The following is a 26,181-nucleotide window of genomic DNA, read 5'->3' as shown; positions in this document are numbered from 1 at the left end:
AACCAATAACCTCAGAAAACCGCTGTCGTGAGTAGAGGAACTAAGTTGCAGCTGGACGGCACACCTACTGGGGGACACTGGCAACTGTCCGCAAAGCCATCCCTGCAATGGATTAACGGAAGAATCCGGTGAGCAACCAGGTCTCTAGCTTGGTGGCATGCTGCCCTTCGTAAACATTTTTATCAAGAGCTGAAATTTAGACACATGAATGGCTTTGGAGTGAGTACAAAGCCTGGATCACGGAACCCTCCTAGGACACACGTCAGACTCAAGACCAAGCAGGCCCAATCAGTACAATCAAATCTAACAGGAATAAATGAATATAAAGTTCTTCATTTACATTAAATAAAATCAAGTTCAGAATGGAGAAAAACCTGACTTGGCAGTGGCTTAAAAAATAAAGAATGGCTGAGATCAAAGGAAAAGATTTGACAATTTAACAATCTAACTTGACTAAAAATTTATGAGCCAAAAATGTGATTTGATTGCTTAAAGAAAACTAATATAATTCCAGTCTGCATGAATATTCAAAGAAATGTAATCTCTGAAACATGGCAAGTTAGCGTCTCCGCTGTAGCCAGTTCTGGCCAGACCACATCTGGAACACTGGGTTTAATTTGAGACACTCATTTTAAGAAAGACAATAACGAACTAAAGAATGCGCAAGAAATACAGCCAAAAAGGGAAACCAGCGAGAACCTAATATGATAAAAAGGTTTGAAAAAGCTATGTGTATTGAGTCTGGAAAATTGAAAGAAAAATGTCAATTAGCTTCAAATATTTTGGTATCAGGTGACAAGGGGATGCTTTCACTGTTTTGCTATTCCATTTACCCAGCATAAGGACTGTTGAACAGAACTGAGAGCTGGCCCTGAGAAGACAGCAGCTCTTCACTCTGCCCTCAGCTTCTTTTGTTACAGACTGGGAAACAGCTAGGGTACTGGCCTCCAGCAGGTGGGAAGTCCAAGGACACAGTTGAGATTTTAAGAACTAGTCCAGGCTTGCTGGCTGCTTTCAGGTGGGCTTCAGGGCACCCACAGTGCAACCTTCTCGAGGCTACATCAGCATCTCATCAGAGTTCTGATTCCCATCAGCTCAGGAATAAAAGCATGCGGTGGAAAAGAAAGGTCACACGTGTCTAGATAGAAAGGGAGCTTCTATGTTAAAAGCTGACATTATACATATAATAGCCCATAACCTAGACAGACCACTGCACAAGTCACTTTTGCTAAACGAATAAAGTTTAATTAATTAGACTCTGTACTACTTAACTATAAAACCTGCCAGACACACTAAGCTTCGAGTTTATCGATTTAACATTATCGTAAGTTGAGTCAGTGAAAATGCAATGTCAGTGTCCCTCATAAAGTACTCGAAATGTAACATCGGAGAGGAATAAAGCATGCTCATTTTGACAAATCAGCCATAAGGCAACTGAAACAGTGTCCTCACGAACAGAAAGAAAGAGATTAACAGAAGAGAACAACAGAAAACCCAAGTAATCTTAGAGCCTGACACAGCACAGGCACTGGAGATCTCTGGAGATTACAAATGGGTTTTTAAAAATACAGGAAAAGGGTAAAATCACTGCAAGAGAAAATCTACTGGTTATCTAATTTGGAGATGGAAAAATACGTCTCGAGTTTAAGAGTCAGAGAAACTAAAAGGAAAAATCTACAGTCTCAAATATGTAAATGCTACCCTATCTGCTAGAAGTCAAAGATACCTCAAGTTGACAAAACTAAAAGCAAACTGCCTATAAAAACTGCATCTTTAATAAAGGAACTCACTAATATCTTAACATATAAAGGGCTCTTACAAATCAATATGCATCAACCTGAATGGTCAAAGAATAACTCATAAAAGAAAATATACATAAGAGAAAAAGAAAAACCCACCTTGTACACATACACACACACACATGCACACAGACACACACGCGCCTCACATCTATGTCCTTGACCATTAATTTCACTTTTAGAAATTTACCCTGGTGTTATAATCAAAGGTAAAGAAAAAATTATGTAAAAGAATGCTATTCATTAGATAAAAAAAACTTCATAGTTACAAAGAAACTCTTCATAAATATGAGCCCACAGGTCAAACTGCTAAGAGCCATAAAAATGCTACTCAAGAATGTTAATCCAAAAAAAACAAAGAAATGTTAGAGAAAACAGCTTAAAGCTGTTACAGTGTAAAAGAAGTTATAAAACACTATGTACACTGTGGTTCAAATTTCATCATAACACATGAAGAAATTTTCTATGTAAAGATAGAAAGGAAATAGGATTTTTAAAAACTGATAGCACTTATCAATAGTTACCTTATCAATGTAATAGATTTTGTTTTTCAGTGAAAATATACTGCTTTTTAAAGGATAAATAATAGCACCAAAAGTTGTTAGGCTCTAATTTTACATACTTGGTCGCTCCATCGTCGTATGTTGCCATTAACACTATTGTTCCATCTTGTATGTTCTTCAGAAACTCGATGAATGGTGCCACATCTGAAGAAAAAGAAGGGTTAGACATTTTCTTAGAAATAACGGAATTACTATCACAATAATCTATACAATTAATGTCACATGCAGTTTCCATAAACTGCAGTTTCCACAACTGTTTCTAAATGAAAAGTAATTTAAGGTAAGACAGACAAATCTTAGGGAAAGCTTAAAAACTCAAGGTTTTTAAGTCCACCCAGGCAAGACAAAAAAAAAAAAAAAACAGTAAACAAAATTACCAAATTTATTCTTTGATATGGTCCCTCCACTTACTGATTTCTTTCCCAGTTCTGAATCATCTTGAGTCTTTCATACTTGTATCATCGGGGCCAATAAGAATCCACAGGAAAGTCATGTAAGCACATCACTTGTAAAGTGAGGGCCTCAGAAAGCTCTCAGGAATACATAACTGAGCTTAGAGTCCACAGGAAGCCTGATTCTCAGGTCCATGTGAAGCTTTGGGGACTAGAACGGCATGGCCTTGAATGTTAATATGGGTGCTTTTCTGGGAAAGGGAAGCCCTGCTTCTATCCAATCCTCAGAGACCTCTGTAAATCATTTTTAATCAGTAGGAAGGCGGGTTTAGAAAGAGTTTTTAGGTGTACCATTCTGTGACAAACTGGGGGAAGGAATGTAGACAGTGACTAAGAGCCAAACTAATTATGGCCAACAGTGGTCCTCTTAGGAAACCAATCCACAGGAAGTTCCCAATAACCCAGCTCAGGGAGTGCAAACTGGTGTCGCCAGATAGACCGGGCGTGGACTAACGCATTTTCCATCACGAGCTCTCTGCAATGCTAGCTTTCCTTAAAGACCACAAGCCTAAGTCTACTCCAAAACTATATTACTTCAAGTCTTCCCAACTTCTTTTTTTTCAACATCGAAGATTCCAAAGATTTTTCTCTAATTGATTATATTTTACAGTAAGCACATTTTCAGTGCGGGAACATCAATGCCAACACATCATTCCCATTGAAAGGAGAAGATGGCATCAAACTGCTATTATTTCTGAGCCAGGAAGAGTCTTTGGCAGCAATGTGGTTCCCGTGATGGGCAGTGAGAGCAATCCCAGAGCTCTGTTTACATGCCCAATTTCAACAGCTTCATGGAAGAGTTTCTATGTTATAAATTATACTAAGAGCAATTATGCTCTCAGAATCTAAAATTGATGGGAACGGTGTAATTTAATATACGTCTGACAGCTATGAAACATTCTCTAAAGCTTAAATAAATAATACATAGCGCCTTATTAAAGCTGAAGAAATATTAGACACGTTAGCTTGTCTGGAAACTGAATATAAATGTCTGGAGGCCTGAGAATAGCTAGTTTGTAGTGAAGCCAGGGAACCAAAAGATAAGCCAGGGTCGGCCCGCCTTCCTTAAAGACGAAGAAATCCTGGGGACTGGAAGGTTAGGCTACTCAGACATTAGCAGCCCACTTTTTACTCTTCCAGAGGACTTAAATCTGGCTCCCAGCATTACACCCGGTGGCTCACAGTGCCTGTAATTCCAGCTCCAGGAATCCAGTGTCACCTGCCTCCTCAGCCACCTACATCCACGTGGCCAGACCTACATGAAGACACACATCTACACACAAATAAAATAATGAAAACAAACATTCTTCCTTTTCTTTTGTTTCTTAAAGAAACATTCCCCTTTGGAGTAACATTCTTTGGGGAGCCAGTCTTTGCTTCAAATTCACCAGTATTTGATGGCGACCTCTTCCTATTCCTAGGACTCCCAAACATGGAAGGGAAAAAATTCTGTGGCTTGTTCCGAGTCCAGCAAATTATACAAGGAAAAGTCTATGCGTTTTCTAAACATTGGCTATTGTAATAGTAGAGTCCAAAGGTAGAAACAGGACGGATTAATGGGATTATTACTTTTCGAGAACGCAAGCCACTTCAGTCTAAAACAGTGTGAACTGGTTGTACTGGTCTTCTAGTGATCCGACTTTCAGGTAGAAATAGAAATCAAGTCAGGGTTTTTAGTCAGTTGTCCTGTGAAAACACGGAACGCTAATGTCCTTTAATCTCATTGGAATCTCAATCACAGGCAACTTTCCTACCATAACCAAACCACATGCAACATGACAGTCCACTTCAACATGGCTGGACACATAGGGAAACAAAGCGGAACTGCAAACAGTGGCAGCCTTCTCTCACATGGGTTTGGCAGCAGCAGCAGGAACACAGGGTGAGTCATACGTACCTCCACCCCACATGTCAAAATATTTGGTGTCTAGTACCTCCCCTGTCTTCCCTGAAAGAGACAGAATACTCATCAAATTTAAATCACACAACTGAAATATCAGCGTAGAAAAAACGGTCTTACTCAAGGAGGGACATGAACTCATCAACAGAAGGAATGCTTCTGGAACTTACGATCTGAAGCACACACACAGCTGTGCCTCACTGACTTCAGACCATTTCCGTACCACATTTCACTTTCCTGTGTGGTCATCAAGCCACGACATTAACTACCAACACATAACCTCTACAGCAAAGAAATTAACTACTTAAATCAGAGCGAAAACAACAATCTATGTTAAAACTTTTGTTTCCAAATAAAATTTACACATATTTTATCTAGAAGATCCATTAAATAGAAGAGACATTAAAATTTTTACTTGGGGAAAAAAAAGTACAAAATCATATAAATGCTACCTATGATTAGAGCAAAGAGAGCTTCTCTCTGCTGGGGGTCGGCTGCGCTGCTGCTGGTAGAGTCTACTCACCCCAGGCAGTTATAGGGAACACATGTCTGAGCAGAGGCAAGCAATGCACAGGCAGCCTGCACTTCCTGGGCTGGATGCTTAAGATCTACTTTTGCAACACACACTACGTCCAGGATTCAGTGAATTTAGGGGCACAAATAACCTCTGAGAAGAATGTGGACAGTACTGAAAACTTACAACAAATTATGACTTTATTCTCCCCTCTACTTATCTAATGGTCCACCATCCTTTGTCATTTTATACACCCTTAATCCTGTCTATCTAGCTCCTTAGTAAGAATTTTGAAAGGTGCAGCAAGAGTGCATCCATTCAGTATCAGGGTGGTGGCTTGCAGCTTCACAAGAAGCTTGCCACACAATGCACATGGCTGCAATATGCCCAAGAAAATATGTTACCCACTAGGAGATTCCAAGTCTCCATCTACAATGGTTTGGACAAGATGGTACCCTTGTTGGGAAGGCTTCAGTACTGAGTGGTGCTTTCTACTCTGGTGCCAAGGGTAAATTTTAGTACGGGGCATAAATACACCCATTGATTATATTGATAAAGTACAATAATTATTCTTACCATTTACCAAGGCAATATTTATTCCTCTTCCAACATTGTTTTTGACACCGCTCATCAGACTAAAGGAAAAGAAGTCAAGACAAACTCATTAGAATTAGATAGTATATGGACACGCCACACAAATACAATGCAAAAAAAAAAAAAAGGTATTTTACACATAACAAACACTCAGCTCAGCAAATTAAGAACTTACTACATCAAAGACAGTCAAAAGTTGGATCAACTGTAATGTCAACTCAAATACTTCATAAAATCAAAAACTACACATAAAGGTACACTGGCGCTAGAGAGAGTTCATTACTCATACAGAGACCCAACGCCCACGTCAGGAGGCTCCCAACCTCCTCTAACTCCAGCTACAGGGCTCTGATGTCTCCGGCTGCCAGCAACGCCTGCACTCATGTGCACACACCAAGGCACACACAATTTAGAAAGCATTACGGCTCAACAACGGTGTTACTGCTCTGCCTCATTCTGTGCCGTGCCACCTGAGCAATCCTTTACGACATGGGCACTACCGGGCTCGATCCCCACCACTCGCAAGGAGGCAAACACACCCTCTCTTCCCCACGTCCGCAGGGTCACTGTGACACCGTGACATGAAGTAGAGTCGCATTCTATATGGACATTCTAGAGTCTGAAGCTGGAGGAGTAACGGACAATCGTCATGCCCGTGTCACCTCGCTGTGAACATTTTCCTATCTTCCTGGTGATTATTAACATACGCTTTCTCCACACGCAAGAGGAAAGCTGTAATTGCTGATTACCTCACCACAGCCATGAGTGGGCCGCCTGAGATTACCAACGTCGCTGCAGCCAACAGACCGTAATGACAGACGACGGTGGGGTGGAGGGCACAGTGGTAACCGACATCGCTGCAGTCTACAGACCATAGTGCCAGAAGACCCCAGTGGCACCCTGGCTTGCTATCAGTTTATTGTATTGACTAGTAAACCAAAACTTGTAGGTAATGTTAAATTAATAGAATTAAATGTAGTAGCAATGTCCTCAGCAGTGTGCTGGAAGAGGGGCACTGTGCGAACATTAGCACAATGCAAATTTTCCTGATAAAACATGTAACAAACAATTTTGCAAAAAAACACACAATACTTTATCATACATTCCTCATAGCCAACTAATTCACACAGGTGTCAACTGATTTCCACCAAACTCTTTATCTAGAACTGAGCTGTGGTTGCAGGGAATATAATTGTAACAATTGCGTTAACATACCGTAGCACAAAGACAGAAGGGGAACCATTGGCTATAATAGAATCAACTGCATAATGGTGGTAATAAATTCATTGTAAACATAAGGGTATAGGTAATAGAAAGTAAAAGAGTAAGAAAGTATACAAACAAGCCACAGAAGAAATACAAATAATCATCAATCAATTTTAAAAACAACAGAAGGTTGGGTGGATATTCTCTATGGTGAATTTAAAGAATGTAAGACATTATTAACAACTACGGAGGCACAAATCATGGACTCAATGAGCTACAACTTGACTCCTATTAGATGCATAGGCATACAGAGGACCCAGGACAGTGTTAGTACAAAGCGATGATGTCACTTTGGAAAAATATTCTGACAATTCCTTAAAAAGCCAGACAGCCAACAGAAAGAAAAGTCCATTCAGTACAAGTACAGAGAGTGAAAACACATCCATATAAAATCTGCGAGAAATGTTTCAGAAACACTTCTCTTGAGTGTCAGAGAGTGGAAATAACTCATGCATCTACCAGCTGCTAAAGGGCAAAGCAAATGAGGCATATCTGTAATGGGAAATCATTCATCCGTGACGAGAATTAACTGATACGTGCTACAAGCTGGATGAACCTTGAAAACATTATATCAAGAGAAAAAGTCAGTTCCTGAAGACCACAGACAACACACCTATGAAACATCACAAACACACCAGTCTGCAGGGACAGAAGCAGACAAGGTGATGTAGGACTTGCTGTGGAGTAGAATGGCAATGAAGAGGGGCCAGAGTCAAAGGGCACAGCTTCCTTTAGAAGTGTGGCGAGGTTCTACGCTGGGACTGCAACCCCGGCGTTCTAGAGATAGGGGGTCAGGATAGCCATAAAAGAATGAAGGAAGGAAGAAAATGCCTAAAATGACTACAGCACAGTTTGTACACAATGATGAAACACACGACAAACCAGTAACTGCACAGTACAGACGAGGAAAGCCAGGCATATCAACTGCATCTCCCAGCTATTTAAACAAAAGGATTTGCCGTGAGCACACACAGAAGACCAACAAGAGCTTCACCCACAGGACTACTGGCTGGCTGGGCTGCACCAGGAAGAGGAGGGGCGCTCCAGACTCTGCAGAAGCACATTAGACATGTAAATTCCATCAGTGGTCCCAAAACGGAATGGTTGCAGTTAACGTGTTGGTTAATAGTCAAACTCCAGTGACTTTCCAAGCAGAGATCCTCTTGGAACACGCTTCTCTTTTACAATAAACTTAAGTTCATCACAGAGCAGAGAAAGGAAGGCAGCAAGAAGCACAGCGCCACAGGCTTCCCACAAGAGGGCAGCAACCTACCAGGTTTTAAACAGATCAAACCGGGGAAACTTGCAATCAATGAAAAACTGCCAAAGAAACCAAATGCATCAAGAGCAGTCACAGCAACTAAAATAAAGAATACTTTATTCTTTATAACTGGGAAGGCCCTTTGGCCAACCACATACCTTCAGCAAAAACACCCTAAAGGAAAGGCATAAACACTGTACATTTTCATAGACAGCTTTGCTTCCCATACCTGCCACCAGCTCTGGCTACTCTAAACATCTTGGAGGGAGCTGAGCAGTGAAAACATTCAACAGCTCTCCACAGCGATGACAAATAACACATACACGACAGGGAGCAAAATTAGCCCTGCCGTTCACTGCAATCTAGAGCGGTTGTCTATCTCCACAGTGGGTTCCTGGACTCAGATCGGGTACAAGGACACATATTTTTATTATGCACCTGCACATTTTGTAGGGTAGATAGGCGGGCAAGAAATAAAAATTATGAGTAGAGCCACCATGTCAAGCAGCTGGCATAACTAACGACAGTTTTATTCTACTACATGATTTTATATATCTGCGAAATTCGCTTTTCAATACAATTGAGATCATAACACGGTAAGTGGGAAAACTTTCTCAGCACACATAGAAAATGACCTCAATCCTTTACCTGCATTGCTCAGAAGTTCTTGTGTGGTCTGGCTCACTCCCTTCCTGAACTTTCCTGAGCATGTGCTGAGGATATTCAGATATCTCTACTCTGCCTCTGGCTGTCTCCTGATCCCTAGGTTCTTAGACCACACTCAGGGTCTTAGACCCAATCCACAACACTCAATCTAAAGTTAGACCCTTTCCCCTCACTTCCAAAACTCTACTCTCTGGACTCGATCCCTCCAGCGTCCCATTGGAGATCCCTGACCAGTTAGTTATGAAGCCCTTCCATGAGGACCAGTGTCATGATCTGAAGCCTAGTTATAAAATTTTATCAATTATTAATCTTTCATGGGAAAAGTAGAATGATTCTTGAAATGCAGCTGATAGGTGGGCAACCTCAATTTTTTTTTTGGGGGGGGGGTGGGGGAGTCAAACTACTGCGCAGGACAAATTCTACATGACATGCCTACCATGCTAGAACCAAAGAATCTGGCTCCTAGCCCGGCACAGTTATGCTCATCCCTACTCCCAAGAAGCATTTATTTGGACTGAGAGATGGCTCAGAGGTTAAGAGCACTGACTGTTCTTCCAGAGGTCCTGAGTTCAATTCCCAGCAACCACATAGTGGCTCACAACCATCTGTAATAAGATCTGGTGCCCTCTTCTGGCCTGCAGGGATACATGCAGGCAGATGCTGTATACATAATTAATAAATAAATCTTTAAAAAAAAAAAAAAGAAGCATTTATTTTCTATCTATCTTCTAAAGTGTGGTTGGAAGGCAGTGTTTAGAAGGGTTTGATCCCTTCCTTGCATTCAACTCCATACTTCAAAGAGATGGAGTAGGCGACAGACAAAGGTCCGTGGGTGAGATATTCCAAATGAACCTTCATCCCCTTATTCAGACTCAGACATAAACTCTTTAGTAAAGCAAGGGAGAAAGAACTGTCTTTAAACACCCAGAAACTTCCTAAACCCACGTGCTCTGCTCTATCAATAAACAGATCGGGGTACCGAAAAGTCAGAAGCTGATTTGGTAAAGGCTGCCCATCAGCCTGGGGGGAAGAACGAGAATGGACAGAGCTAAACATCGATTCTGCAAGAAACTGTTGCCCCATGTGGCTAATTCTTCCATAGTTCACTGCAAATTTAACTTAAGAGCTGTTTGAGATTCACGCATAAGAAGCTAGGAGAAAAGGCCCAGTGTCTGCTGTGTGACTGTACAGCATCTTCGTCTTCGGTCTACACAGCCAGAGAGCACATCTACTACTAAATGAGCTCGTGTCCCGAGTTTCATGAACAATCAGATGCAAAGCAACCAAAGCAGAGTTTCAATTTCAGAGTAGGAACTTGTGGCAAGGCAGGGTGACGAACCTACACGCATCCTGTGTAAAACACCACCACCAGGGAGCCACTCAGCTCAACCCAGAGCAGTCTGAGTCCAACAGGCCCGCCGTGACTGCCAGGTCATTTCACACCTCAGCAAGCAGCACAAGACACTGGGCTATAATGCGACACATTCATTGCTCTGGGAACTTTGTTCTGACCAAGTATTTTTTATGTGGGATTTGTGGTCAAGAGCCCTGTGGAGAGCCTGGCGCGGGTGGTAATCACCTTTAATCCCAGCACTCAGGAGGCAGAAACAGGCAGATCTCTGTGAGTTCAAGGCCAGCCTGGTCTACACATTGAGTTATAGGGCAGTCAAGGCTATACGGAGAAATCATGCTCAAAAACAAACAAAACAAAACAAAACAAAAACCCCAAAAATAACAATAACAACAAAAAACCAAAGAAACCAAAATAAGAGCCCCCATGAGGCACTGAGCACTTGAATACTCCAACTATGTATGAAGAAATTTTTTTAAAATAAATTTAAATGAATCAAATTTTTTCTTAGTATTTAAGAATCAAAATGAAACAGCCACATTTATCCTTACACAAAACCAAATAAAAAGCAGGTTTCTTGGTCACTCTCTTAAAGCACGGGGGAGGGGTGATATCATACAATAATAAAAGCATTTCAGAAGTGCAACTCCACCAGCTGTCACTCAATACAAGCCCTTCGTGTCCTGAGCCATCCAATACTCACACATTGTCTTCCAGGCAGATCTTGGGCCCCACAACATTGGCTGCTCCGCTGGCCATTTTAAAAGCAAAATGCTTCTCAGGGCATGCTTTTGAGATTCCACATTTGTACCTGGGAGGCTTTGTGGCTTCAGGGAGAACAGAAATAGATTTGAGATTCCTTTAGAAATGGAACTAATAGGATTTTATAATCAGTTTGTTTTAGATTGCTAATAATACATAGAAATATATATTTTATATCACTATGGTATACTTAGTTAAGAGCTAGAGGGACAACTTGGCAATTAGGAGCACGGGCTGCTTTTCCAGAGGACCCAGGTTCAATTCCCAGTGTCCACATGGTGGTTCATAATCATCTGTAACTATAGTTCCACGGGATCACATACCCTTTCTTAGGCTCCTTGAGCACAACACATGTAATGTACATATGTACATGCAAAGCATCATACATATGAAAAATAATATAACAAGAGCAATACACATATTTAAAAATAAACACCCAATTTTTAAATCTCTAGAACTATCCCCCCACTAAGGGTATCAAAAAGCCAAGCAAGGAAAAAAGGCAGGCAAGCCCCCTGAAATAAAAAGACACAAGAACGCAACTCAGACCCTCCTGGGGAATGAGCCAACTACTGAGAGAAATGGATTGTGCCATACGATCTTGCTGAGCAAGGCAGATCTTATTTAATTATCCTCCAAGTTATCTTTAAATTTCTGGGTGCCTGGGGCTTTTTAATTGCTCCTTTGCATGCCTAGTACTTCAAAATCAGGATCAGTAAAAGCTCGGCCCTCCCACCCATCCAGGTACAAGCTGCAGCTGGCTCTCCTATTCAGTCTCACGGGCTGTGCTCACAGCACAGGGCTACAACCCAAGCACAGAGTAAACACCCACCGGCAATGAAGAACCTATGATAGAAGGCCATCCAATTAAATGACAGCTGTAGAGTTTTAAAACTCAACTCGTTCAGGGTTTGTTCACACAGACTGCCCGCATTGCTTGAAATAAGCCCTTCCTTACAGGGCACATACTGCGGTACTAGATAGAGCATTCATAAACCACCAAGCTGAGGGACTTACGGCGAGTGGCTGGGTCCAGCACAGATCGAGCTAAGAAGAGAAACAATGAACATCGTTAGAAAACACAGGTTCATCGGAAGCTATCTACTTCCAACACAGTAAAGCTTCTAGTAAGTCAAGGAAATGCATGTTCGGATGACTGCCAGTACCAATACCAATACCACTTCAGAGAAGCAGTACCTTTCTGTTAATTCATTATGGACAAGCTCTTGTAGACCAGGCTGGCCTTGAACTGACAGAGATCCACCTGCCTCTGCCTCCTGAGTACTCCTGAGTACTGAGTATTAAAGGTGTGCGCCACCTGGTTCATTTTATAGTTTATATTTTGCTTAATTATTTACTACAAACTTAAATCCTACTCAGAAAGTAAAAAAAAAAAGACTACTAACTGTGTTGGTGACCGATATCGTAACTAAATGCTGCTTGGCAGGGCTAGGCTGGGTACCCACACAGTCCTAGAGAATGTGTACAAATCTATCTTGGGGTTTGGTGAAGATCTGGGAGACCAAGAAGAAGGGGAGAGTGAATGCTGGGGAAATCTGAGTTTCTCCACAACAGAAGTGTGGAGTATATACTAAGAAGGGCCGAATGAAAAATCAGTGCTGTTCCTGAGAGTTTCTTGTTTCATTAGTTCAAGGAAGGGAAAGGTCAACTCCTAATACCCACACTGGGTCTCAACTGTCCTCCTTCCCAATTACACTCTGTGCTCTGTAAATGCACCAGTGTCTGATCCCGGTCCAAGGGATTTGAACACAGACCATCAAAGTGCCATTGACAGCTGGTCTCTGATTTGACTAATAAGCACACAGTGTGATGGCTGCTGGCCAGCTGTCTAACTATAAATAGTCGCTTAGTTTGTACTTCTCTACAATTTCTGATAACTATGAATTTCCTGTAACCCCACTATTCAAATTTTGGAACAGAAAGTCGAAGCTGAAAGAGAATATCTAGATGGTTAAAGAGAAGGGACCAAGCCAGCAGCTTCAGGACTCAGTAGGACACTTAGGAGAACATTCTGCACCGTTAGTCACACAGCTGTAATATAGGGAAAGAGAGAAGCATGGAATATAGCCAAGAGAGCCTTCTCCATCTCTAGACCCTAAGGACACAGGTGATTCCCATGCAGAGAGATTTGAACAAGCAAATAGCAAAACAGAAAAGGAGAGGGGAGGAGGAGCATAGATTCAGGCGCTGGGTTTTCCTTGGCTCATTTGTCCCATTTCCTTAAATAATTACAGAGATTTGATCCAAGGCTTTCACTTTTTTTAAATGGGGAAACTAAACTCCAGGGCAACATCAGCAACATGAAGACTAGAAATTCTCAACTTCAGACTGTCTTTAAAAAGCAAACCTTTATTCCCAGCACTTGGGAGGCAGAGGCAGGTGGATCTCTGTCAGTTCAAGGCCAGCCTGGTCTACAGAGCTAGTTCCATGACAGCCAGGGCTGTCACACACAGAAACCCTGTCTCAAAGAATAAAATAAACAAACAAAAATGTTCTAAAAGGCAAAGAAACGAGATAGCAAAGTGGGCGGGGACTTGATACCAAGCTGGGCAGTTGCGCAGGATCTGATGGTATAAGGAGAGAACTGACTTTCATGGGTTGTCACATGCGCACCTACTCTCATATACAGATACATAAGCACACACACACACAGAAATGCAATTAAGAAAAAAAAAAAAACTAGTCAGGCAATGGTGGTACAAACCCTGGTCAACAGAGTGAGTTCCAAGACAGTCAGTCAGGGCTGCAACTGAGAAACCCGGTCTCAAAAACAAGAGCATAAACAATCAAAAAAAAAAAAAAACTAAATTAATTAATCAATAATCAAAGAAAAAGAAAAGAGTGTATCATCCGCCTATATCATTAGAAAGGAACACTGTGAAAATCAGGAATTTAGTCTCCCTGACCAGTGCTAGGCTGATCAGGTGACAGCTTACCTGATCTGAGGTAAGGACAGGGGGAGACAGTAGGATCTGGACAGGGCTGGCACAGCACCACCCATTCCTATGTGCCAGCTGTGCCAAGCATGCCTGGGTGGTCTCTGCCATGGTCATCATGTCTCACAGAGATAAGGACACTGAGGACAGAGCGCTTCACTGGTGCGTATGTGTTCAGTCATAAGTGTAATTGGTGGAGGTAGTTTTTAGTTTATTTTTAATTTTTCAAGCCATTTGTTATGTATATGTGCGCGTGTGTATATATACATGCCAAGCGACACGTGTGCAGACCTCAAAGAACAACTTAGAGGAGCCAGTTCTCTCCTTCCAACATGTGGATCAGGGATTGAACTGCAGGCTTGATGGTGAGCATATTCACTTGTGGAGCCATCTGACCAGTCCACAATTGGCTTTTAAAACCATCTCATGTAGCATCCGGGCCACTGTACCACTTCCAAAGATGAATATATAAGTAAAAAGCATCAACCACTCCCAGTACAGAACAGAAAGCCAGGTTAGGGACCTTTGAGAATCTGACCAGAGAGGCTCAAGCCTGAGTCTATCTAACAAAGACCCTGCTGATGTCATTTAGGATAATAATAAAAAAAAAAAGCCAGTTTTGTGGGAAGAAAATATGAGAGGTGTTCACTGAACTTTCTAAAACAGATACAGAGCTTCTAAGGAAACAACACAGACAGGGCTTAGGCTGGATGCAAAGGCAGGAATCAGGATGCTGGCTTAGCTGTGTAAATACCTACATTCGCTTACACGAAGAAGTGATCAACACACTTTCTCCGCACCCAAGACCTTTGTAACTATGTAAGGAGGTGTGTGTCTGTGTGTGTCTCTTGTATGTGGACACCAGTGATGGGTTCCACCCACCATGTCTTAAGATACTTGATGAAGATATAAGAGCAACACTATGGAGGCCAGCTAGAAATCAGACCTGAGAGTAAGAAGAAACTGGGGTATGAGCGAAAAGATAAGAACACCCAGGAAAGAAAGAACCCAAACACATCAACATTCAAGTACTGACCAAGACAAGAAACTTAGGAGTCTGGAGTGATGGACACAGGCAAAGGCTGAAGGACTCTATAAAATGATAAAATCAGGGCTGGAGAGTTGACTCAGAGGTAAGAGCACTTGTGATTGTTGCAGAGGATTTGGGTTCAATCTCCAGCACCACAAGGAGGCTCACCACCTCTGAGGGAAGCAAGCACAAATGTGGTGACCGAAGGACATGCAGGCTAAGCACACATATATGCAAAATATTAAAAATACATATATTTTTTTAAATTTAAAGATCAAATGAGTTTGTTAAATTTCAGATGTCAAACCTGTACTTGCTACTTAACTAAAAATGATTTCATCAAAATCAGTTTGCTAGTCACCAGGCTTTCGGGTGAGTATACCTCCATGGAACTAGTGTTAGTTGTTGAGTTGCTTGAAAGCCAAGAAACTCCGGGGAAGCACTTTATACAAAGGAAAGTTATTTTTACCCAATACCCACCAAAATTGAAAGACTGCCCTTAGGCCTATAATTCTGAGACTGTGAGAGGCAAGCAGAGGAACAATTCTTCATTAATACAGGGTACGGCCAAAGTATCGGCACAAGCACAAACTGGAAACACATCCCCCTCCCCACTGCAGGTTTTACTTCTGACTCTACTTGATAACCCCAATCTTCAGTATCTTTCAGATAATACATCAAGGAATGGATACACACCCGTCTGATTCATCAGACTTCAATGAATGTCCTTTAGTTAAGTCAGACTGGAGAATTTAGAACTACTTTACGCCAGCTTGTAATACTATCTCAAGGAATCTATGCATATACTATTCACCAATGGCTTAAATATCCAGGTGTAAAAATCAACAAGCCCGCAACATTCACTGCAGCAATATCTGCAGAGATGACATGGACTGTGTTCAGCCCTGCACAAGCTGAATGTCCCTGCTGAAAACTAATACCGCATTAAACCACAGCCAGGTGCATGGCTGGCAAAGTGTGAGCAAGTCTCCATCCTGCCCTTTCCACGACAGTTCCCAGTTCCCAAGATGTTTCTCATGGGTGGAAGCAAGACAAGTAAGTATCTAGGGTCTCTGGATGGTACTTCTTACAGAGTGTGACTCTATAATCCCTTCGAGATTAAGTCTTGTTTAAAAAAAGAGCGCCTCTGTGTGTTTGGGGGTGGGGTGTGCTGGGCTGGGGCTGAAATCTGGATGTGCTAAGCATCTAGTGTTCTGCCTGTTCTGCCACTGGGCTACGTCCCCATGCTAAAATACTGCTTAGGGGTTTAGACTGTTTTAGTTGTTCCTCTTTGCCTTTTGTCTTTTAAATTTTATCTTATTCTTTTTAAATCATAACCTATCTTGGTAATTTAAATTATTAACTGTGGGCAAATTTTTTCATTCTTCCTGTTTAGAAATGTCTGTTTTTTCTAAAACAATATAAAAAATATAAAACAATATAAAAAGCCCGAGTCAACGAGCCAGGTTATCCCAATATTCCGGAGGCAAGGGCAGACAGATATCTGAGTTTGAGGCCACCCTGGTCTATAGAGTGAGTTCCAGGGCAGCCACGGTTACACAGAGGAACTCTTTTTTTTTTTTTTTTTGGTTTTTTCGAGACAGGGTTTCTCTGTGGTTTTGGAGCCTGTCCTGGAACTAGCTCTTGTAGACCAGGCTGGTCTCGAACTCACAGAGATCCACCTGCCTCTGCCTCCCAAGTGCTGGGATTAAAGGCGTGCGCCACCACCGCCAGGCCACAGAGGAACTCTTGTCTCGAAAAACAAACAAAAAAGCCTGAGTCAAAATGACCTGTCCAAGGAGTGGGTCTCTGATTCTTGTGTATTCTTTGGACTGTTTCCCTTCTCTTGGTTTGCATGATTAAACTTGGGTGAGATGGATTTTGTTTTATCTTACTATCTTTTACTTTATCAAGTTTGGCTATTATCTCTTAGATATTATTCTTTCCTAATGAGAGAAAGAAAAAGGTAGGTCTGGGTGGGAGGGGAGATAGAGAGGAACTGGGAGGAGCAGAGGGAGGGGAAAGTGTAGTCAGGATGTATTGTGTGAGAAAAGAATATTTTCAACACATAGAGGGAGAAAAGGATCTGCTCAAACTATTAAGTTATCACAAAAGGAAGTTAAAAAACTGGCTTCTGAATGAACTGTAGTTAACCATACAGGTAATTAGAGACCAGGTCCCTGAAACCAACCTCTATGGATTCAACCTGATGAGCTTTGCCAATTTAAATTGGATGCCAAATAAATGGTTAAGAGAACTAACATATTCTAACAAAAAATATAAAACAAGCCCGCGTTAATATTTTCACCAGTTCAATCTAGACCAGAATCCAACAAATAACATTTTATAGATGAAAACAAACACCTGCCCTAAACAGTGCCTAAACCAAGTAGGTAAAATACATGCAGCATGGAACAGCAGAACGGAAATCAGGAGTCCAATGTTCCAGTTAAAGTACTCGAGAAGGGCTCATCCTGATGGGAAAGGCAGAGGCTCATACCATATCCCAGACACTAACTCTGAAGAGTATTCAGACACGAAAGGTTGAGTGCTGTTGTGTAGGTGAATCTCGGGTTCAGAGAGAGCAGAAGTAAATTCAGTGTTCCGAGTCCCTCCTCAGTATTAATTTACAGAGAGGAAAACTCACTAACTCAAAGCCCTCAGCATACGTTTGTTTAATTCTGCCAACCAGAACAAGATGTTGCTTCTAGGATTCAGTCTCTTTTCATGCTTTAGTCTGCAGCCAGAGTTCACCCTGTATGAGCACAAGAACCCAGAAAAAACAACCAGCTTCTTGAGCTTCCCATGACAGCTGATGGTCTCCAGGAGAGATCCGATATCAATTTTATACAGTGTGAGATAAATATAATCAGTTCCATTTCAATATATGAACCTTGGGTTCTATTTTTCACCCTCCTAATAATATACTTAAGGTCACAGATGTGGGTCAGTGCTACAGTACTTGCCTGGCACTTCACAAAGCCCTGGGCTTGACTACCAGTGCCTCAAAAGGGAAAGAAACTTTAGGGTGAGCATTGTGGCGGTGCACACCTTAAATCCTTCCACTTGGGGACTAGGGTGAGGCAGGAGGATCACAAGTTGGCAGACAAGGCTGCACAGTGAATTCTGAAATAGCCTACCATGCCAGAGGAAAACCCTGGTACACTTCCAGAATAGAAACATCTGAAAATCAGTAAGACAGAGAAGTATCTAAAATAAACATTGAATATAACTGGTTCCACTTTATTAACTGAAGGGTTGTGCTTACAACTGAGTTAGGAATGTAGCACAACACTTGTCTAGCATGTGCAGGGCACTGAGATGGATCCCTAGCATTGAAAAACGTAATTTGAGTTAACGTACCTTATACGGGTACATTTACAACATAAAAACACCAAATAATGGGCCAAAATGAAAATCACAGAGAAAAGAAAAAGAACGTTAAGGACCAACATGTATAACATATTTCTCTGACTCTTATAAACTAGATGTGGGTCCATTTTCTAGCAGCTAACTCAAAGGCAGAAACAATTCAAACACGCCAGTGTGGTGTTTTCCAGAGGGAGCTCTTAAGAGTTGTGATTAATGCTTCTCATCGCCGTGTAGCAGAGTCACTAAAGATGTTCAAAATGTCAGAGAGAGAACCGATTGTTTCATACCAGCTTTATCCTTAAACCCGCAATGTTTTTTAGAATATTGTAATGAACGACATTTACTCACATAATAATTCTTTTTCTACACGAACAGAGCAGCAGTGAATTCATGCCAAGAACTTACACATGTTAAGAACCTGGGCCTGGGGAGATGGCTCCCAGGGGAAGAGCACCGGCCGCCCTTTCTGCCTACCCAGGTTCTACTCGCAGCACACACACAAGCTCACAACTGCCTACAACTCTTCTGGCCTCTGAGGGCACCAAGCGTGTACAAGGTCCACAGACATACATGCAGGCAAAATGCCCATATACATAAAATAATAAAATAAAAACTTTTTAAAAGCATGAAGTTCTAGCTGGACAACGGTGGCACATGTGTGACTCCTGAGTACTCGGCCCCATACAGGACACATGTACCCACCCTCTTTAAAGCTAGGAGAACATCATGGAAGAGGGCACAGAAAGAAGTTAAGGGGCTGGGGCTGACAAGTGCTGTTCCCCAGACATAACATGGCTGTGGCTCTCAAGAAATCCATCAGCTGTGATTACCAGCACCTGCCACCATGCCTGTCAACACTCCATCACGGATGGGGAGGAGTCTGCAAGGTAATACTCCTCCCTGAGCAGCCCCTGGAATTTAACTGCTACAGTAGAAGGGAGAGCCATTTTCTCCAGTGGTGTAGGTGCCCGTGCTCCAGTAAACAGCCCTAAACTCACACCCATGTGAGTAAGCCTGAACTGAATGAGTTGAAAAACACAAAGACGTGAAACTAGAAGGGACGTGTGGAGGCAATGGGAGCAGTAGTGGGGGGGTACTTGGGGGGGGGTGTGAAACTTACCAAATAGATTTCCTAAGCTTGCATCCATTTTAATTTCAAATACTTGAGAAATAACATAAAATGTCAATAGAAATACTGCAACAGCCACCACCAACTTTGCAGCTCCTAGAAAAAAGGCAGAAGTAACTCAGCATGGTTTTAGAAGACAACAGAATTCCTGCTGCACAAACACTACGCTTCTACAAAATCATTAAGACATCTCTAGATCTTAATGTTACTGCAGTTACAATGACTGTATGACACCCACAATCACAGGACTCTCAGACACAAGCCAAGGCGACTGGCGGGGAGGAGGTTTGCCTTCCACCAGCTGCTGGCTGACCACAGGTGTCCTGGAGAGTGGAGCACCACCAGCACAGCTAGGAGACTACACGCTCCTAGTCCTTTCCAGAGCCCCTCTGGGTGTTGGGAGCTGTGAAGCCCCCAGGTCTTGAATTCCTGGTAAACCACGGGTTATACTTGCAGCTGCTCTGAGCACAAGACCCTCAGGAGTTCCTGATGTCAGGAGAGTGGTTTCTGGTAGATTTGGTTGGGGCGTGGCTATCAGTTAAGTATCCCTATATAAGCTGCCCCTGGACACAATAAAGGGGGCATTCCTGTTTCAAAGACGACTCGTGTCTCTGTCTGTGTGTCTTTGTGCGTTTAAATCTCCAGGCCCTTGCCCATTTCACGAACTGTACGTTGGTGCATAGACAGGCATGGTGTGCTGCATCTGGAGATGATACAAAGCACTAAACTTGGAGATGCCAAGGCCAGGACACCCAGGAAATAAGGAGCGGAAGTGAAATACAGCACGCTTACTAACCTATCACCAACCCTTCACCTGGAGCTCTCTGACCCCAAGGGGACTGCAAACACTACCTAGTTTAAGGCAGGACTTTGCCCCTGGAGGGGAGGACAGCTCACACAGTGACTGGCTATGTGATAAGCCCCGAGAGAGCACAGCCCTCAACTTTAGACTTCATATCTGTACGATGCTATCTCGGCCACATCTGCTGAGGATGAATCATCTCTGACTCCTTTACTCCTAGGTTCTCAATCTAAGAAACAAACCACAAAGGGCAAGGTAAGACAGGAAGGGAACAATGGCAGAGCCACAGTTTCCCTCTCCCTCTCTGGATTTCACAGCCATGACGTGCTTCTTAACAGTACTAGTAATTCATGTCTGCACAAACGTAATAGTCCAGGTTTAATCTCTCCTGATATGAAACGGATGACAGAATCAGCAAACATCTAACCTTAAAGAGAGAGAAAAAAAAAAAATCCCAGAAATCAAATAATGCTTGAAGATTACAGATTCACCAGCGGTTGCACAAGAACCAGAACTCAAGTCTGCACCCCAAAACCTAGTGACTGTGCAGTATATCATTCTAAATGACACACTCTTCAGGGGGAGGGGGTGATGCCAAGCTCAATATAGTAGGTAAGGAAGAATTAAAACGAAAATCCTCTAATCTCATGGACCCCCAAGGAAAAGTCTATATCCTCAGAGGGGTGGGTCAGGAAAAAACGGAAGATGTGTGGAAAGCCAGGGGAGGCTGAAAGGCTGCCACACCCAGAGCCTCCTCGGCACCAGAGATTCTCTCTATTCATAGCTACACGTAAGGTAACAAGAAAAATCTCTGCACCTTCCTTCCAATCTGGCTGTGAATCTCCAACTGCTCTAAAAAAACAAAGCCCGAAGGAATTCTATTAGTACAAGAACCAAGTGGCAATGAGGACAGCCAACTAATCTCTTCTCACCTCCATTGCCTCACTCCTTCTGTCCAAAGGTTGCTTCCTGTTCTTTACAGCAACTACTAGCTAGCTACCTACAATTTTGGCATAGAAGAGCAAAATCCCATTTGGTTTGAAGCTCCCTCTCCCAGGAGTGTCCCCGAGAAAGCATGCTCTCAATACATACATGTTCCACAGATGAATGACAGCAGAGGGCACACAGTGTTCTCATTGTGTAAGACTGAGCCAGGCGGCTTGAAGGTGACAAACCGCAAGCTCGTCTCTGTTTTCCAGCAGTCATGGGCATGTGTAAGAGGGGATGAGCCCTCACTGTCCTCTAAAACAGAGAAATGAAACTTGCCTTGCTCTTGCATATAGGGTCTTGTCAGCGGTGGTACAGGAGATGGGGGGTCTTTTCTTACATAAGATTTGCATAAATTATGTATTTTATTTTGCCTGTGTATGTACATGAAAGTTTATGCCTGGTGCCCATGGAAGTCAGAAGACAGTGTCACATCCCCTGAACTAGTTATAGACAGTTGTGAGTCACTGCGTGGGTATTGGGAACTGAACCTCCTCGGTCCTCTGCAGAAAAAACATAGATAAGTGCTCAAACCCTCTGGCCCATCTCTCTAGCCCCAGCACTGTCTTAAACCAGGACCTGTTCATTTACACTGGAATGGAACAAGGAAGAAACAGACACTCCATGAAATAGAAGTTAGCAGCAGAGACACATGTAGTCTCTACAGTGGGAAGAGGGCAGGAGCCTGCTACAGAATACGGCCTCTAGGGTTGGTCCCAAAGTCCAGTGCCAGCCTTGGAGGGGATCACCATATGGCACCAATGCCAGCCTTGGAGGGGATCACCATATGGCACCAATGCCAGCCTTGGAGGGGATCACCGTATCGCACCACAACACCCATTCCTGGCATGGTGTGTCATTCCTCTTCCTTCAGTCACCGACAGCACTGCTTTGAGTTTGTTCCTACGTTTATAAACTAAAGATCATTACATTTCAGGCTACATGAGCAACCAGATACTATTAATTTAGAAGATATTAATTAGTTCAAAGCTGTGGACTAATAATAACTAATCTTACTTATTTGCCCATTAAAGGCAGCACCCCCCCAAGATATATGCCATGAAAGGATAAAAGCTAGATGGCGAAGTTAATTTTCCTGAAAATGAATTTAGAATTATGTGCAGAACAAGAACTTGCTTTGGTTAGCACACTTAAACAGAGCATCTAAAAATCCTCAGTGGACCACAGTTATACATCGTCCTGTTGACCCCAAGAGCATCCAGAAACGAAAAACGAAGCCCCACGTTTTAAAAACAAGCAAGCTCTTGGTTTCTGGAATCTTCTTCCTCCACAAGTGTAACTTCACAGCGAGTTCGATTTTTAAAATTTTTACAAAAGCATTCGCAGTAAGCATTGGTTAATTTGGTTTTAGTAATCTTGGTGTTTGATCAGCTCTGTTTGAGTCTATACAACTATAAGCAAACTAAGAAGAGGGATTTTTGTCCATTTGCTTCGGCCTCTGGCATCTCTGAGAGGTGTCTCTATGAAGATACTTCTAAGAAAATGACAATTAAAAATAAGACTGATTATCACGATTTTGGAGGAGCAACCTGTTTTCTCCTGTCATGCGCATTTAGTGGAGTTCCTCAGAGCAATGTGCCTTTAGGGGTGGGGAAGCTATGGCTGGAGGCCGCATAGCAGAAACCCATGTATTTTCACTTTCAGGTCCAGAAAGGGGAACTGGTGTTTATGGGTCTACCCCCTAAAGACGCTTATCAATGCTGACATTAGTACTACGCCCATCTAGCAAGGACTTTCAATGTCTACAACACGCTACTTCAGACTGCCGTTCATGTTCTGGATTTATACGTAGACTAAGAATTCAAAGCCAAACCACACTTCAGTAAATTCTCCACGTATGTCACACTTGAGTACACACCAGAAAGAGTTCTATTTTAGAATTTCTTTTTTTCTTGATCCCCAGAACTTAGCAAGGAAAAGTAAGTCTCTTTACATTTTAAAAATCATTCTTTGAGTATTTTATATGTACTGTTAGACAAATAAGCTCACCACATAAAACTAAACATGAATGTTTGGAATAATTTCAGTAAGAAGTTCATCTACAAAGATCCTTGTAATGCATAGGTGAGATCTGTTGACTATGTAGAACAAGCAAGGCTAAGCAGGATTTAGTTTACTTTAGCCTGGTACTTAACTTTCACAAACATTGCATAGTACCACCTGCATATAATCTCTGAGGCAGGAAGACAGCTTGAACCAGCTCAGACTGGGAAGCAAGACCCACCACAAAAGGGGGATTGGGAGAGGAGGATGAAGAAGAATCAATGAATTATGAGCCCCCTCCTTTAGTCATTATTGAGCGAACAAGTTATAAAATAAATTATAAAATGAAAAATTAGTTTCACTGGATTAAATGTCTTACCTGCTATCCTCATTTTTGCTTATCCAGCCTAGGGCACTTCTCAGAAATAAGGTCCTAATATCAAAAGAAAAAGACAAACACCATGAATTATACAATAAATACTTCTCTTTAGATTGTTTGTTTTAGAATGTATACATGAAGCCAATTAAGTAAATACCATAATATGTCTAAGTATTTATTCTATGAATACTAATGATTAATGAAAAAAAACTCTTTAATACTGGCCATTCCTTCCACTGGGCCATTAAAAAAAAAATAGCTCAAAAGAGCTGCCTTGCTGTGCCTCCCATTGGCCGTGTCCTTTGCTCCCATTGTACCCGTGTGTACACATGATAACTATTATGCTCAGAGATGACACATCCTTCAGAAGCTTACTACACTTATATTCAAACACTGGTCAGCATATCCTATCACACTGAAGTTTCCACTTCACACAAAAGGGGGGCAGGGAGCCTTTTGGCTTCTCAAGAGAACTCTGTCTGACAGGTCAGAAGTCCTCTTTTGGCTTGCAGGGGAACTGAACTCTGCATTCACAACACACACATGCCCTTCCCTCCCCTTTCATATACCAAAAGAATTCCACTCCTATCTGAGTGTGGCCTAGGAAAATGTCTTTGAAAATGTGATAAGCAGTTGGGAACCAGACACCTGCTGTTCTCCTTCGGCTTCTGTGGCAGGGGGAGACCACACCTGCATTACAGTCTCCAGCAGCCTGCCTGCTCCTGCCAGCCATTCTGCTTCGGAACTCATCACAGGCCGCTGCTCCTCGCAGCAACTACGTTTGTGAATACAATGGTTCTCCATTAAAATATCGTAGGGAATTAACATTTAGGAAAATTTCTATATTAAAATCCCATCAAGGTGTCTCGGTCATTAACACATCTTTAGTTGATTTCCTTAATTAACTCTCTTGCATCTTTAATGATGCAAAAGTGTAAATCCGAAGAGCAGGAGTATGGGAAGAGATTTGAGGGCAAAGTATGGCATGTGTTTATGATGTGCTAATTCTAAACCAAGCCTGGCTGTTTAGAGAGCATTGGGGACTTATTACAATCTGGGGCAGTGGAAGAAACAGCTCGTGAAGACTTCAGGCAATCAAGAAGGGACAGGTTCAGAGGCAATGAACACAACACTGAAGGAAGAAAAAGGCCTCGGCTACAAGCTCAGAAAACTAATCTACGTACTTAGGAAGAGGTAGAGATACAAACAGAAAATAGAATTCCCAAAACCAGAATATTAGTAATTAAGAATATTCTTGAACTTGTAAATATTCAAGACAGGATATTTAAGAAATTCTTCACTCCAAAAGTGTAAGGCTAGATCAAAACAAGTCTCAGCATTTTAGGAAGACAAAGACGCTAAAAGAAAGGCGCAGTGTCACCTGAAGGTCAAAGCAGGGAGGGCCACACTGCCCCCTGGGCGAAGGAGCTGCAGCCTAGAGAAAAGGGGATCCAAAAGCAGTAACTAGGAGGGGCCAACCCCACTTATCTGGCTGTCCTCACTTCAACACTTCCTTTAGTCCAACTACAGGGCTTTGTCCAATTTAATAAAATTTTGTTAACTCAAAATTGGGCTGCTATGTGAATACGGAGAACCTGTCTAGAATTCATTAAAACAAGAACCAACAGTAATAAGAGCGCGGATCAAATGACTTTCCCATTTCTTCCCGGAGAAAACAGGCCAGAAAAACAGTTATCAAGAAGGGCTGTCTTTCGTTATCTTCCCACCAGCTCTCCAGTTGCCCTGGCTATTGCGGTGGCCTTACAAGGGTGTCCTGAGAAGAGCAGGAACGCTCACAAACAAAGCCTGTTTCATTTCTCCTCCTGCACACTGACGTACTCAAGTCTAACAGTCTGTGGACAAATACCACGTCAATCAAATTGGCTTTTGCAAATTGAGCTGGGAATTGAGGCTCTCTGCTGCAAACTAGCCACTCCAGAGGTTTGACAGTCTGTCAAACTGACTTAAGTTTGAGTGTTGGAAACCCCACTACCACCTCAAGACTAAAAAGATGCAAGAAAACACGCATGCAAATAAATAAAGTAGCAAAATACTAAAAATAAAATTAATCCAGCCAAAAGAAAATATGAGACTGAAATGAAGTTTATGCCCTGGCAATGCTGAAGCAAACATGGGCAACCTGTATATGATGGCTCTGTTGAACTTGTCTGTATTGGGTTTCATGGTCTAAGTTGATGAGGACGACTGACCAGGTCTCTTCCTCAAGAGGGCACCAGATCTCATTCCAGATGGCTGTGATCCACCATGTGGTTGCTGGGAATTGAACTCAGGACCTTTGGAAGAGCCGGCAATGCTCTTAACCACTGAGCGAGCCATCAATTGTATTTCACAAAACAGAAAATCACCATTCACTTTAATCCAACGTTAAGTCA

At 42.3% G+C, this 26,181-nt stretch overlaps 1 protein-coding gene across 1 annotated transcript in view; it reads right to left on the bottom strand.

Moving 5' to 3' along the window:
• Nucleotides 1-26,181, bottom strand: part of Fam3c (FAM3 metabolism regulating signaling molecule C) — a 42,934-nt gene that overhangs the window by 6,816 nt on the left and 9,937 nt on the right. Inside the window, exons 2-8 of the mRNA XM_050145918.1 lie at nucleotides 23,789-23,842; nucleotides 19,608-19,712; nucleotides 12,146-12,175; nucleotides 11,070-11,193; nucleotides 5,805-5,863; nucleotides 4,712-4,762; nucleotides 2,422-2,506 (exon numbers count right to left, since the gene is read on the bottom strand). Coding sequence (XP_050001875.1) covers nucleotides 2,422-2,506; nucleotides 4,712-4,762; nucleotides 5,805-5,863; nucleotides 11,070-11,193; nucleotides 12,146-12,175; nucleotides 19,608-19,712; nucleotides 23,789-23,801 — 467 coding nt within the window. The 5' untranslated portion in view covers nucleotides 23,802-23,842. The remainder of the gene's footprint in view (nucleotides 1-2,421; nucleotides 2,507-4,711; nucleotides 4,763-5,804; nucleotides 5,864-11,069; nucleotides 11,194-12,145; nucleotides 12,176-19,607; nucleotides 19,713-23,788; nucleotides 23,843-26,181) is intronic.

The sequence above is a fragment of the Alexandromys fortis genome, unplaced genomic scaffold, assembly GCF_014885135.2.
Source record: "Alexandromys fortis isolate MF-2015 unplaced genomic scaffold, M_Fortis_MF-2015_v1.1 scaffold_34, whole genome shotgun sequence".
NCBI classification, from domain to species: domain Eukaryota; kingdom Metazoa; phylum Chordata; class Mammalia; order Rodentia; family Cricetidae; genus Alexandromys; species Alexandromys fortis.
The sequence above is the reverse complement of the archived record's forward strand: the minus strand, read 5'-3'. Positions and strand labels throughout refer to the sequence as shown.